The sequence below is a fragment of the Aotus nancymaae genome, unplaced genomic scaffold (assembly GCF_030222135.1).
Source record: "Aotus nancymaae isolate 86718 unplaced genomic scaffold, 86718_ANA_hifiasm-v0.15.2.pri h1tg000011l, whole genome shotgun sequence".
NCBI lineage: Eukaryota > Metazoa > Chordata > Mammalia > Primates > Aotidae > Aotus > Aotus nancymaae.
The window spans coordinates 56,869,973-56,884,223 of NW_026988422.1; the positions used below are offsets into that span (position 1 = coordinate 56,869,973).

Here is a 14,251-nt window from a genome sequence, read left to right on the forward strand (position 1 = left end):
TTTTAAAAAGAAAAAGTAAACACTCTCCAAACATGTAAAAGTAAGAATCTGCTAAAAGAAACAAACAAAAGGCCGGGCACGGTGGCTCAAGCCTGTAATCCCAGCACTTCGGGAGGCCGAGGCGGGTGGATCACGAGGTCAAGAGATCGAGACCATCCTGGTCAACATGGTGAAACCCCGTCTCTACTAATACAAAAAAATTAGCTGGGCGTGGTGGCGCGTGCCTGTAATCCCAGCTACTCAGGAGGCTGAGGCAGGAGAATTGCCTGAACCCAGGAGGCGGAGGTTGCGGTGAGCCGAGATCGCGCCATTGCACTCCAGCCTGGGTAACAAGAGCGAAACTCCGTCTCAAAAAAAAAAAAAAGATTTAAAAAAAAAAAAAAAAAGAAACAAACAAAAAAGAAACAGACAATAAAGGAAAAATAAGTAAACAAAGCAAAATATAAACAACATAAAAATGAGAACTTCTTGTCTTACATGGCCAGAGTAACTGAAACATAATTTGAGATGTACTGATGTTTATACTGAGAAGATCAAATATTCTAGGTGGATATGACTTTCTAGAAGAGGATAAGAATGACTTAGGATGAGCTGGGTGCAGTGGTGTGTGCCTATAGTCCCAGCTATGTGGGCAGCCAAGGAGTTCCAGATTAGCCTGGGCAACTTAGTGAGACCTTGTCTCAAAAATAATAATAATAAACAATAATAATGACTTAGAATGAGAGACTGAAAGGCCCTCTATGCATACTACAGAACATATTACAGAGAACACAAGTTAAAAGTTGTTAGATGGAGTTGAGGGGGAGCTTTCATTTAGTTTTCTAGAATAGAGGCTACCCTCCCACACACACTAAAAGAGTTGAGGAATAATAGCACACTATAAATAGTAAAAAAAAAAAAAAAAAAAAGCTTATTTTTCTGAAAGAAAACCAAAAAAGGGCTAACTCTATGAGGAATCTGAAAAACAGGCACAATAAATATTGGTGAGGAAAAAAGACCTTAATTGAATTGCTGTTTTTTCAGGAAAGGGAGTGTATGTTCTATAAAGCCAGGAAAACTATAGAATTAACATTTTGGCACCTGCAGGGAAGATACTTTCAACCTGGAATTCCTATTTGGAACTCAAAGATACCAGTCTTTATTCCATAGTAAGCGAGGCAGCAGAACAAAGTGATGTTAGATTGTCACAGGATTCTTAGGGTGTCACTTTGCTAGCCAGAAACCTCTGTGGCCAATGGCACCTTTGCCTGAGATTTGCTCAGGCCCACTGGGCTCATTCTACCTACCATCTTGACTGGCTATGCTTGGCTTTCACTACTAGTTGGACCCCATGCCTGCCAAAGGCAAGCCAGGTGTGGAACAGTGAGGAGTGTGTGAGTGAGTGCAGGGTCTGGCCACTGGGCACAGCCAGGTGTGCTGGCTGTGGCAGGGTGGGCAGCTCCAGGTATCAGCTCCCTGTTGCAGCTAGACCAGGCATTCCCTAAGCGGCTCCCACTACAGGCACTGGGGAATGCAGTGGCACTTAGAAGCTGGAGATAACAGGAACTGCAGAACCCTAAAGAGGGTGTCACAGCCCTAGCTTAGGGAACTCCTGAGTCTGGGCTCCCCAAAGGGCCACAGCTCTTTACTCTTTCTCTCTTCTCTCCTCGTCACCTGCAATATTATGGCAAGTGAGGGGCATGTTTCAGTCCTGTTTGTGTCACTGCCCTTTCAGTCCTTCTATTTAATGGGTCCCAAGTTATTGTCCCATGTCCAGGAAGAAAAAAGTACATGGACAGCTGGAGGGACAGCAAGATGAAGAGATGCTTTATTGAGCAACAGTACAACTCAGGAGATCTGAAGTGGGTAATGCCTATCTGCATGCAGGTTGTCCCATTGTCTCTGCAGCCCTCCGTGGAGAGGAAACCTGGAGTGGGTAGCGTCTGTCTGTGGGCAGGTTGTCCCGTCGTCTGCCTGAGTTTGACTGAGTCTGGGGTTTTATGGGCTTCTGAGGAGAGGAAGTATGTGCTGATTGGTCCATGGGCGGCCACGAGCAGGCCCAAAAAAAGCACCATAAGTTCTCGCTCTGGTCTGTGGAACTGGCAGCTTGGCCCCCAGGCTTCAGGCTGTCCCTGCCTTGAAGGTGGGGCTTCACTGGGGACCTTGTCTGCCTTCTGCTGCCATCAGTCTGCTCCCTCCATGGCTCCCATGGCACCCAGGACGTTCATGCAGAAGGGTGCCTGCTGGCCTGCGGCAAGCTGCCTTCAGCCCCTCTGCAGCCACTCTCCCATGCTTGGTGGCACCCAAAGTCCAGAGGGGGCTGAGGTGGCAGGAGTCTGGCATGTCAGTGCCACCCCAAGCACGTGCACAACCAGCCAGGTCACGACAGCACCCAGGCTTGGCCACAACTTTGCTCTGAAATTTGAGCAGACACAAGGAGTGGGCAGAGGCCAGACAGTGAGAGCAGGCACATTCAAGCTTGCAGGGGAAAGAGGTTTCCTGGACCCCTGAGAGCGCAGGGATGCCCAGGTCTACAGCTACAGCTGGGAAGCTGCAGCTGTGGGAGTGCGGGGCTTCTTTCCTACCAACTCAGAAGGGGACAGGGCTCCTGCCTGTTCCTGGCTCCCGCCAGCTCGCAGAGTGTGCAGCCCTAGCTGCGCCTTCCCTGCTGCAGCTGGCATCTTTGCAGCAGCCACTCCAGATGGGCTGCTGCTGCCATCAAGACCACTAGTAAACCTGATAGAAAAGTAAGAAATATACTGGAAAGAATTGCCATAGCCTGGTTCTTGTGTTAACCTGTGTTAAGCTAAAGAAAATCAAAACGGTTGTCTGTGAGCATGAAGGGATATATATATATATATATATATATATATAAAAAATATATGTGAGTATGAGTGATATATCAAGATTTCATTCCTTTGACAGATGTTGGCTGAGCACCTGAATCTGTGCTAGGCCCTGGGGATATAGCACTGAACAAGATTCCCCTTCTCTTGTGGAGCTTATATATAGTCTATTTGGGGAGCTAGAAGGTCAAGAAATTATTACATAAATAATTCATACAGTTGTGATAGGTATTATGAAGAAGATGTGTAAGTTGCTATGAAGGTTTGTAATAGGGGAATCTTAGGTATCCTGGAAAGTCAAGGGGTACTTCCCTGAAGAAGTGATAATAGGTGATGGCCAGCTGAATGGTGGAGGAAGAGCTTTCCAGGAGAGGGACAACATAAGCGAGGGCTTTGAAATGAGAAGGCTGGATGAACTGCAGGCTTCCTCAGTGAGAGTGCTGCTCTCACTGAGGAACTTGGAGGGCACAGTTCTTCATTCTGTGGGACTTCCCCACACATTGCAAGATATTTAACATCCCTAGCTCCTCACCCACTAAATGCCAATAGTGGCTTTGAGGCCTTGTGATAATAAAAAACTCCTCTACCCTAGTTATTTCCAAACACCCCCTGGAAGGGAGGTACTATCCCTAATTGACAATCACTGTGTTAATGGAACTAGAAGTTATGTTGGAACAAAAGGGTGTAGGGCTACAGGAGGGATATCTGTGCAAGAAAAAAACGAAGAACTGAGAGATTACCTGATGTGGTTGAACTGTCAGAGCATTTGAGGATAAATTTGTCATAGATAATAATAAAAAATTCATCAATGGAAAAAAATGAGGCAGTTTTCCAAAGAAAACAAAAACTTGTTCAAGAAAGCAAACGTAATTATAGTATATTCTGGCTGTAACAGAGTAGTTTAGTTACGAATACTATTTGCGTAGTGAGAATATAAAACTGAATTTAACATAAGGTTATGGCGTTGGGAAGACAAGAAGAGTTACATCTGTATGTGTGCATAAGGATGCATTAGGATGAGCCCTAATACTTTATCCTCTCTATAGTAGGTAAATAAGTACCCAAAATTAAAACATCAAGTTATGCCTCAAGGAGCATGCTACTTATAATTAATTATGGAGGTAAATTCCAAAAGAAATGACTAAAAGAGTTTAAAGTAGGAATGAGTGAGGAGGGAGGGGGCAGAACAGGTACTGCTGTTTTCATTTATAAATCTTAATTTTTTTTTTTTTTTTCATAGAGACAGGGTTTCACCATGTTGGGCAGGCTGGTCTCGAACTCCTGACCTCAGGTGATCCTCCTCCTCAGCCTCCCAAAGTGCTGGGATTACAGGCGTGAGCCACCACGCCTGGCCTATAAATCTTATTCTTATATGATTTTGTAAACTCCAAACCAGAGGTGATTCAGGTTTTGTGGAGACCTGGTTAATAAAAAGAATATAAATCTACCAATACCAAATTGTGAGGGCTCTCCCAGAGAAAGCCATGCAAGGAAGCTTTGCTTATTCATGGTAAATCTACTTCTGCTCTGAGCATGTATTACTTTTATAAAAAATGAAGGAAGAATAAAAGTATTTTGAATATTATTTATATATTTTAATTATTTTTAATGTATGGAAGTTTTTCAGACTGTTGTGCTCACCATTTTCAATCAGATTGATACCATTATAACAAAATGACTGACCCATAAAGACATTCACTCCCCCTCCTTTCCCAATCCACCCTCCAGAATGAAGCCACTTTTTATAACTTTGTCACTAAATCCAAAGGTGAGTGCCAACAGTTAGGAATCTTTCAGTTGCAAAAGATAAAAAGCCCACTCAGTTGCCTTAAACAAAGAAGAAATGTATTATTTGATGTGACAGGAAGGCCTGAGGTGTAGACATTTGAAATTTGTAGGGTTGGTTAATTTGGTGGCTCATGGATGTTTTCAAGTAGCCCAGCTTCGTACTGTACCATCACTAGTGTATAGGCTTGGTCTTCAGCCCACTGCTCCTCGTGGTCAGGACAGCTGTAGTTCTAGGCATCATATCTAGATAAAGCAACAGTCAAGGGAAGAAGGGGACTGTTTATTTTTTCCTTTAGTCTCTCTTAAAGAGTGAGAAAAATTTCCCCAGGAATCCTAGCAGACTTTGCTTTTCCACTCATTGGTTCATACCAAGTCACAACCTCACAGCCTTAGAGCTTTCGTTAGGAAGAGGTATGGTGGTGGGATTACTATGCTTGGCTTGGATTGGTCAGGATTTACCCTGAAAGTCATGTGGGAGAGGGGTGGGAACTCAAACAATTCAGGATTCTGCCCTCAGGAAATAAGAGGGAAAATTGCTGTTGAATAAACCACCAGCAGGCACTGGTACAGCAGGTGCTTTGTGGTTTAAGGGCCTGCTGGTTACAGTGACAGTCAGCTAGTTAACTGTTTCCATGTAATTTTCTTTTTTTTTTTTTTTTTGAGTAGGAGTTTCACTCTTGTTACCCAGGCTGGAGTGCAGTGGCGCGATCTCGGCTCATCGCAACCTCTGCCTCCTGGGTTCAAGCAATTCTCCTGCCTCAGCCTCCCGAGTAGCTGGGACTACAGGCGCATGCCACCATGCCCAGCTAATGTTGTTTTTGTATTTTTAGTAGAGACGGGATTTCACCATGTTGACCAGGATGGTCTCGATCTCTTGACCTTGTGATCCACCTACCTCGGCCACCCAAAGTGTTGGGATTATAGGCATGAGCCACCATGCCCGGCCCCATGTAATTTTCTTAAAGGTATTAAGTTTTTCTAAATATTAGAGCTGTAACTTTCACTTTCTCTTGAAGGCACAGAAAGGGAGTCACAAGACACTGTTGCAGAGAATGATGATGGCGGCTTCAGTGAGGAATGGGAAGCCCAGAGGGACAGTCATCTAGGGCCTCATCGCTCTACACCTGAGTCACGGGCTGCTGTCCAGGAACTTTCCAGCAGCATCCTTGCTGGTGAAGACCCAGAGGAAAGTATGTGCATTTCTCTATGTTGCAAAGTCATGGATTCCTTTAGGCGGCTGCATTATCAATCTTTTCAAAAGTAAAATGAATTGATAGTGTTACAGTCTAATTCTGTATCATATATAGCTTTTAGTGGGAAATATCAGTAATAGTGCTTTTTATTATAAAAAAGTTGGTTAATCCTATCTAAGACCTAAAATCAGCCAAGCAGTAAAGTCATGAATATGCCCAAAGTTGGTTGATAAATAATTTAATAATAAATAAATAAAAAGTTGGTTGATAGGCCAAATTCTTCCCTTCAAACTTTTTTTTTTTTTTTTTTTTGGAGACAGAGTCTTACTCTGTCGCCAGTCACCAGGCTGGAGTGCAGTGGCACAACCTTGGCTCACTGCAACCTCCACCTCCCGGGTTCAAGCAATTCTCCTGCATCAGCCTCCTGAGTAGCTGGGACTACCGGCGCACCACCACACCCAGCCAATTTTTGTATTTTTAGTGGAGACGGGGTTTCACCGTGTTGGCCAGGATGGTCTCGATCTCTTGACCTCGTGATCCGCCCACCTCGGCCTCCCAAAGTGCTGGGATTACAGGCTTGAGCCACCGCACCCGGCCCCTTCAGACTTTTTAACTTGGCCTTTTACAGCCTGACCTTTTGGCATTTACGTTATAAAGTAAAAAATTATTCCAATTAAGACTTATGGCTGTCATATACTTGTCTACAAAAATTTCATTAATATGTTTCACTCTGCTGTACAGAGACCTGTAGATTTGTATGATACAACCTTGTACATTATTCCTTTGTTGGCAAGTGCTATATTTTATTAATTTTAAAGAAAAAGAGATATAGGATATTGGCAGAAATGCAAGTATTTCTTCAGTGTCTGAGATGTGTCCCGCTTGATAGATTTAAGGTAACACATAGGGCTTCTTAGAAACAGCAGCCATTAAAGCCCCTTGGTTAGGGCTGGGCCATCTCTTCAGGTAGTCTTAGTTAGAGATGTGGTTCATTGAATGAGTTTAGCATATTTCCCAACTAAGTTATTTTTGGTTTTCTTGTTTTTGCCAAAGTGAAACTTGATTAAAACATTGCAACAAGAATATTAAGTAGTTTTAAAGAAACAAACACCTAGTTTCCTTAGCATCTTTAGTCACTAATTATGACCTTGACATCATCCTTCAGTTTGAGGAGGAGAAGAGAGCAATTTTTACACCTTGTCCTCAAGCTTTTAACTGAGTCAGAACTTTGACTGGGTATATTCATGACTTTACTGCTTGGCTGATTTTCCCAGATATCAAAGCCCAGCCGCAGCCTATGACTTGCACACTCCTGGGAAAGTAGACATATCTTCGTGCTCTCACAGCTGGCTTTAGCTTGCCTTTGCTGGGATTTTTTTCTGCCCTCAGTTACCACCATAATTAGGTTGCCTCTTCTGCTACTTTTCTCTTTTCTCACAGGCACCAGGAGCCAAAAGAAAGAATATGTAATAGTTGTTGACCAGAGCAGCAGTGTAATTCTTACATGACTGCCTTTTCTAATTTGAAGATTCTCTCTCCTCAGAGTACTCTTTGTGACCTCCTCCTCTTCATCTCCAACTTTTTGTTTAAAAAAAGGAAACTCTTGTATTTCCCCTCCTAACTTGAGATCAGTATTTTCTTTCTCTGAATCCAATATAAAGTAATAACAGGTGTGTTTCATCATCTTATCATTTAGCACACACTTCACCGTCTCTGATGGTTTGAATATGTTAAACCAGACTTATGGGTACTTACAAAAAGGTTCAGTTTACACTAGAAGTCAGTTGCTAAAAGGCACAAATGTCTTCCAAAACAACCTGTTAAAAAGTCAACATTTAACATTTAATTAGAAAACTGATCAAAGGATCTGAATGTATAGTTCTCCAAAGAAAATGTAGAAATGGTCAATAAACACATGAAAAGATACTCAACATCATTAGCCATCAGGGAAATGCCAGTCAAAACCACAATAGGTACCACTTTATACCCACTAGAATGGCTATAATAAAAAAAAGATAGACAATAACAGATGTTGGTGAGGATGTGAAGAAACTAGAATCCTCATATGCTGCTGTTGGGAATGTAAGATAGTATGGTGATTTTGGAAAACAGTTCGGTAGTTCTTTAAAAGATTAAATACGACCCAGTAATTCTACTCCTGCATATATGTTTGAGAAATAAAACATATGTCAACACAAAGACACATACACAAATGGTCATAGTAATATTGTTATAACAGGCAAAAATGGAAATAACCCACATGCCTATTAACTGATAAGTGGATAATAAATGTGGTATATAGATACAACAGAATATTGCTTGGTTATAAAAAGAAGCAGTCTATCAGTAGTAGTACACTTAGGATGAACCTGTTACTGGTCTGCTGGCTGTGGGAAGTAGATCTTGAAATTCGCTAAAAGACCAGCTACCTTTGCAGTGAATAAAAATGTCTTACCTTTTTAATTTAAATTTTTGTTCCGTTTTATTATTCAGCTTTAAAAAGGAAGAGAATTCTGACATGTTACAGCATGAATAAATATTGAGGATATTATGCTAAGTGAAATAAGCCAGTTACAAAAAGAAAAACACTGTATGATTCTGCTTTTATCAGACTATTAAACTCAATAGAGTCAGAAAGTAGAACGGTGGTTGCCAGGGGCTAGGGGGAGGGAAATGAAGAATCGTTGTTTAATGGGTATAGAGTTTCAGTTTTACAAGATGAAGAGTTCTGTGGATAGATGGTGATGGTAGCACAGTGATATGATTATACCTAGTGTCGTTGAACTGTTCACTGAAAAAGGGTTAAGGTGGTAAACTTTATGGGTATCTTACCACAATTAAATTTTTATTTTTTATTTTTGTTTGAGACAGAGTTTCACTGTTGTCGCCCAGCCTGGAGTGCAGTGGCGTGATCTTAGCTTACTGCAACCTCTGCCTCCCAGGTTCAAGCAATACTCCTGCCTCAGCCTCCCGAGTAGCTGGGACTACAGGCGCACATCAACACACCCGGCTAATTTTTGTATTTTTAGTAGAGACAGGCCTTCACCATGTTGGCCAGGCTGGTCTTGACCTCCTGACCTCAATTGATCTGCCCACCTTGGCCTCCCAAAGTGCTGGGATTACAGGCGTGAGCCACTGCACCTGGCCAAAAAAAATTTTTTTTAATACCATTAAGAAACAGAAGGCCAGGTGTGGTGGCTCATGCCTGTAATAACAGCACTTTGGGAGGCCTTGGTGGGTGGATCACCTGACGTTAGGAGTTTGAGACCAGCCTGGCCAACATGTTGAAACCCAATATCTACTAAAAATATAAAAATTAGCCAGACATGGTGGCACTTATCTGTAATCCCAGCTACTCAAGAGACTGAGGCAGGAGAATTGCTTGAAACCAGGAGGTGGAGGTTGCAGTGGAGCGAGATGACTTTAAAAAAAAAAAAGAAAGTAAGTTATCAGCTGAGAGAAAATATTTGCAATCATATTGAAGTCCTGTTAAAGGACTGGTATTTAAGATATATATAAAAGATGCTTACAACTTAATAAGAAGACAATAGCCCAAATTTAAGATAAGGAAATGCTTTGACTAGACATTTCACCAAAAGAGATATTTAATGGCTAATAAGCTTATAAAAAGCTGCTTAACATCATTAATCAGCGTGCTAGAATCAAAACACTAACAATACCAAGTGCTAGTGAGGATGTAAAGAAACTGGAACTCTCAGTTGTTGCTGGTGGAAATGCAAACTGGCACAGCCAGTGTGGAACATGATTTGGCAGTTTATCAAAAAGCTAAAAACCTAAGCTCACGTAGCCCAGCAGTTGCACTCCCAGGAGTCTACCCAACAGAAGTGAAAACAATCTGTCCCCACAGGAATATGGTCATGAATGTTCATAGCAGCATTATTCAGAATAGCCCCCAACTGAAAACAATCCAGATGTCCATCAACTGGTAAATGGATAAGCAAACCATATAATGGAAAACCATTCAGCTTCCAGTAACTTTCAATAAAAAGGAAGAAACTATAGACACATGCAATGTCATGGATAAACCTCAAAAGTATTATATTGTATTTTATATCATATTGTATTGTGTAAAATAGGCCAGGCACATATTGTATGAGTCATAGGAAATGTGTAGAAAAGACAAATTTATTAAGATAGAAAGCAATTCAGTGGTTGCTTAAGACCTAGGGTAGGAGGGGAATTAACTGTAAACAGGTACAAGGTACCTGATTGGGGCGATGGACATGTGGATTGTGATGATAGTTGTACAGCTCTATAAATTTTCCATAATCATTGAATTGTCTCTTAAAGTTTTATGACATAAATCATAGCCCAGTGAAGCTATTTTTTAGAAAATAAGATGATAAAGTGATGCCTATCTCATAAGAATCCTTGTAAGAATTTCTTAGTACAAGTGCTGGGTATAAACTAGACATTCAATAGATGACAATTATTACTTATTGTTATTGATAAATGGCAGCATCTATAGTTAAGACTCCAGAGACAGTCACATAGAATCTGGAACTCCTGTTGTAGAAAACCAAAAAAAAAAAAGAAAACCCAGCTAAAGCCTAATTTTGTGTATTGTTTACTGACTTTTCTCATTCATTGTGGGGTTGAGTAAGGCAGTGATATTTTTGAACTGTGAAATCATAGCAAAGAGTGACCAACTTTTTTATATTTGTAATCTTTCCTTTTCAGGGGGAGTAAAGCTTGGATTGGGAGATTTCATTTTCTACAGTGTTCTGGTTGGTAAAGCCTCAGCAACAGCCAGTGGAGACTGGAACACAACCATAGCCTGTTTTGTAGCCATATTAATTGTAAGTGTACACTCATAAGAATGTGTCTGAACTCCTAATGTCAAAACTTCAATTACACAGTCCCTTTAAGGCAGTTCTGTTTTAACCCCAGGTGGGTTAAATGTTCCACTTATCTGAGGAGCTTTTTGATAATTGGATCTTACCTCAATACACATTGCAGTCACTTGGGAGCTTTTAAAACACTAAGCTCTGCCCTGAGATATTCTTATTTAATTGTGTAGTTTTAAAAAGTTCCCCAGGAAATTCTGGTAAATATTTCTGTGTAGGAACCACTGCCTCAAGCCCAGCAGCACAGATATGTAGGAAATTAGCTCTGCAAGGGTCAGTCTTCCAGGGGTAAAAAGATCCTCACTTAGTCCCAGGGACTTAGTCACTGAGAGTTTGGTGGTGGTTTTGCATTTAATGACACAGCCTATAGCATACAGTGTTACTTAAGACAGGAAGCATCTAGTGAGCGGAGCTAGTGCCATGCATCACCCCACATAGATCTTGCTAATAGTGCTATAGCATGAACCCGGAAGCTTTCAAAACTACGATTTTTTTCTTTTTGAGACAATCTTGTTCTGTCACCCAGGCTAGAGTGCAGTGACACGATCTCAGCTCACCGCAACCTCTGTCTCCTAGCTTCAAGTGATCCTCCTGTCTCAGCCTCCCAAGTAGCTGGGACTACAGGCATGCACCACCACACCTGGCTAATTTTTGTAGTTTTAGTAGAGATGGGGTTTCGCCATTTTGGCCAGGCTGGTCTCAAACTCCAACTTCAAGTGATCTGCCCGCCTCGGCCTCCCAAAGTGCTGGGATTACAGGCGTGAGTCACCGCGCCCAACTTCAAAACTATGATTTAAGTAAATGACTCATAAAATATTTCTTACTGCTATTTTTACTAAAGATGTGATATCTTGGCCGGGTGCAATGGCTCACACCTGTAATCCCAGCACTTAGAGAGGCCGAGGTGGGCATATCACCTGAGGTCAGGAGTTTGAGACCAGCCTGAACAACACAGTGAAACCCCGTCTTTACTAAAAACACAAAAATTAGCCGAGCATGGTGGCTATGCACCTGTAATCCCATCTACGTAGGAGGCTGAGGCAGGAGAATCTCTTGAACCTGGGAAGTGCAGGTTGCAGTGAGCAGAGGTCGCACCACTGCACCTCCAGCCTGGGTGACAGAGTGAGACTCATTCTCAAAAAGAAAAAAAAAAGATGTGATACCTTTGACATCTAGTATGTGAGTGAAATTAGATGAGAGGTTGGAGAAGACTGCTTATGCATTCATTTTGTGATTACATTTGGGGTTTATCATGATTTTGATGTGTTTTACTTCTTTGAGGTTCATTATCTGGATTTGAAGTATTTATTTGTATGTGTTGTATCTCTTAAGAAAATTACTTAATCTGAATAAACTGAAATGGTACCTAGCCTCCAGACTTTCTAGTGTTTCAGTAACTAGGGTAAAAAATGAACTCTATTATATGCTGCTCTGTGTTTACAAGAAAGCAATATACTCCTCATAAATAAACTTTTATTTTATTTTTTAAACACTGCAACCTCGCCATGCTTCACGGAGGAGCCTGCGCGGGAAGAATGGGGCTCCCGCAGAGCATAATGAATGCTCTTCACCTCTGGGTTTTTAACCAGCCAAACTAAAATCACAGAGGCCAACACAGTATTTAAGATAGAAATTTCTGCATCTTTTAACTTTTTTTCAAAATAGCTTTACTTATTTTCAGATTTTCTTTTTTTTTTTACCCCACCCCCCTATTTTCAGATTTTCTTTCCTACAATTAGTGGGTAAAATAATGTGAACGAATAAAATAACATAGTGAACCCTATGAAACAAACAAAAGCTGAGTTTTTTCAAAGCTCTTCCAGATTTAATGAAATGTCTGTTCTAAAATTTAACCCTGAAGGAAAACAGTTAACTATGTTAAAAATCAAGACTTGTGATTGCGTTTTACCTGAAAATGCCTTCATAATGATGTGTGAATGTGTGTCTTTTCCATCTTCTCCACAGGGTTTGTGCCTTACATTATTACTCCTCGCCATTTTCAAGAAAGCATTGCCAGCTCTTCCAATCTCCATCACCTTTGGGCTTGTTTTCTACTTTGCCACAGATTATCTTGTACAGCCTTTCATGGACCAGTTAGCATTCCATCAGTTTTATATCTAGCATATTTGCAGTTAGAATCCCATGGATGTTTCTCCTTTGACTATAACAAAATCTGGGGAGTACAAAGGTGACTTTCCTGTGTCCACATCTAACAAAGTCAAGATTCCCTGCTGGACTTTTGCAGCTTCCTTCCAAGTTTTCCTGACCGCCTGCACTATTGGACATTGGAAGGAGGTGCCTATAGAAAACAATTTTGAACATACTTCATCGCAGTGGACTGTGTCCCTCGGTGCAGAAACTACCAGATTTGAGGGACAAGGTCAAGGAGACATGATGGGCCCTGAAGTTGCTGTGCTCCATCAGCAGCTTTCCCTCGGTCGCAGGAAGATTTCACCAACACTGCAGACTCTCAGGACTACTGTTACCAAGAGGTTAGGTGAAGTGGTTTAAACCAAACAGAACTCTTCATCTTAAACTACATGTTGAAAATCAACCCAATAAATCTGTATTAACTGAATTTGGAACTTTTCAGGAGGTACTGTGAGGAAGAGCAGGCACCAGCAGCAGAATGGAGAGGTGGGCAGGGGCTCCAGCTTCCCTTTGACTTTTTGCTGCAGACTCATCCTTTTCAAATGAGACTCGTTTCCCCTCCTCTTTGAGTCAAGTCAGATGTGTAGATTGACTTTGGCAATTTTTGTTCTCAAGCACTGACACTCATTACCATCTGTGATTGCCATTTCTTCCCAAGGCCAGTCTGAACCTGAGGTTGCTTTATCCTAAAAGTGTTAACCTCAGGTTCCAAATTTAATACATTTTGGAAATCACAGAACTATTTCCCATCGATTCTCTATCATCCTGAAGTCAATTTTGGATTTTTCACCAAATTCTGAATTTGTAGACATACTTGTAAGTTCACTTGCCCCAGATGCCTCCTCTGTCCTCATTTTTCTCTCACTCCCACACAAGCAGTCCTGTTGTACAGCCAGTAAGGCAGCTCTGTTGTGGTAGCAGAAGATCCCATTATTCTAGGGTTTTACTCTTTGTATGATGAAAAGAATGTGTTATGAATCGGTGCTGTCAGCCCTGCTGTCAGACCATTTCCATAGCAAATGAAATGTATGCCCAAAGACAGTAGAATTAAAGAAGAGTAAAATGGCTGTTGAAGCACTTTCTGTCCTGGTTTTTTGTTTTTGTTTTTGCTACACTATAGGTCAGAATTTGAACTAATAGCCAAAAGTTGGTGATTCATGAGTTATGAACTAGTTGTATCAACACAAAGCAAGAGTTTGAGGAAAGCCATAATTTAGCTGTGGGAGAACCTGAGGGCAGAAGGAGAACCAACTGCCAAGAGGAAAGAGAAGGGGCCTCCAGCAGCGAAGGGGATTCAGTGAGCTAATAATGTCGAGGAGTTTCAGGTTATCCTCACCAGCTCCACAGTGGGTGCTTTGTGGTCTCTGTCTGTGTTACCTTTCCTCTCAATGTACCTTTGTGTGAACTGGGCAGTGGAGGTGTCTGC

The 14,251-nt window shown here is 41.6% G+C and overlaps 1 protein-coding gene across 3 annotated transcripts in view; it reads left to right on the forward strand.

Annotated features, from left to right (window-relative positions):
* Nucleotides 1–13,902, forward strand: part of PSEN1 (presenilin 1) — an 89,724-nt gene extending 75,822 nt beyond the window's left edge. For all 3 annotated transcript variants that reach the window (XM_012438206.2, XM_012438205.3, XM_012438207.3), the window contains exons 10-12: nucleotides 5,630–5,803; nucleotides 10,508–10,626; nucleotides 12,640–13,902. In XM_012438206.2, the coding sequence (XP_012293629.1) occupies nucleotides 5,630–5,803; nucleotides 10,508–10,626; nucleotides 12,640–12,795 (449 nt within the window). In that variant the 3' untranslated portion in view covers nucleotides 12,796–13,902. The remainder of the gene's footprint in view (nucleotides 1–5,629; nucleotides 5,804–10,507; nucleotides 10,627–12,639) is intronic.
* The last annotated feature ends 349 nt before the right edge of the window (nucleotides 13,903–14,251 follow it).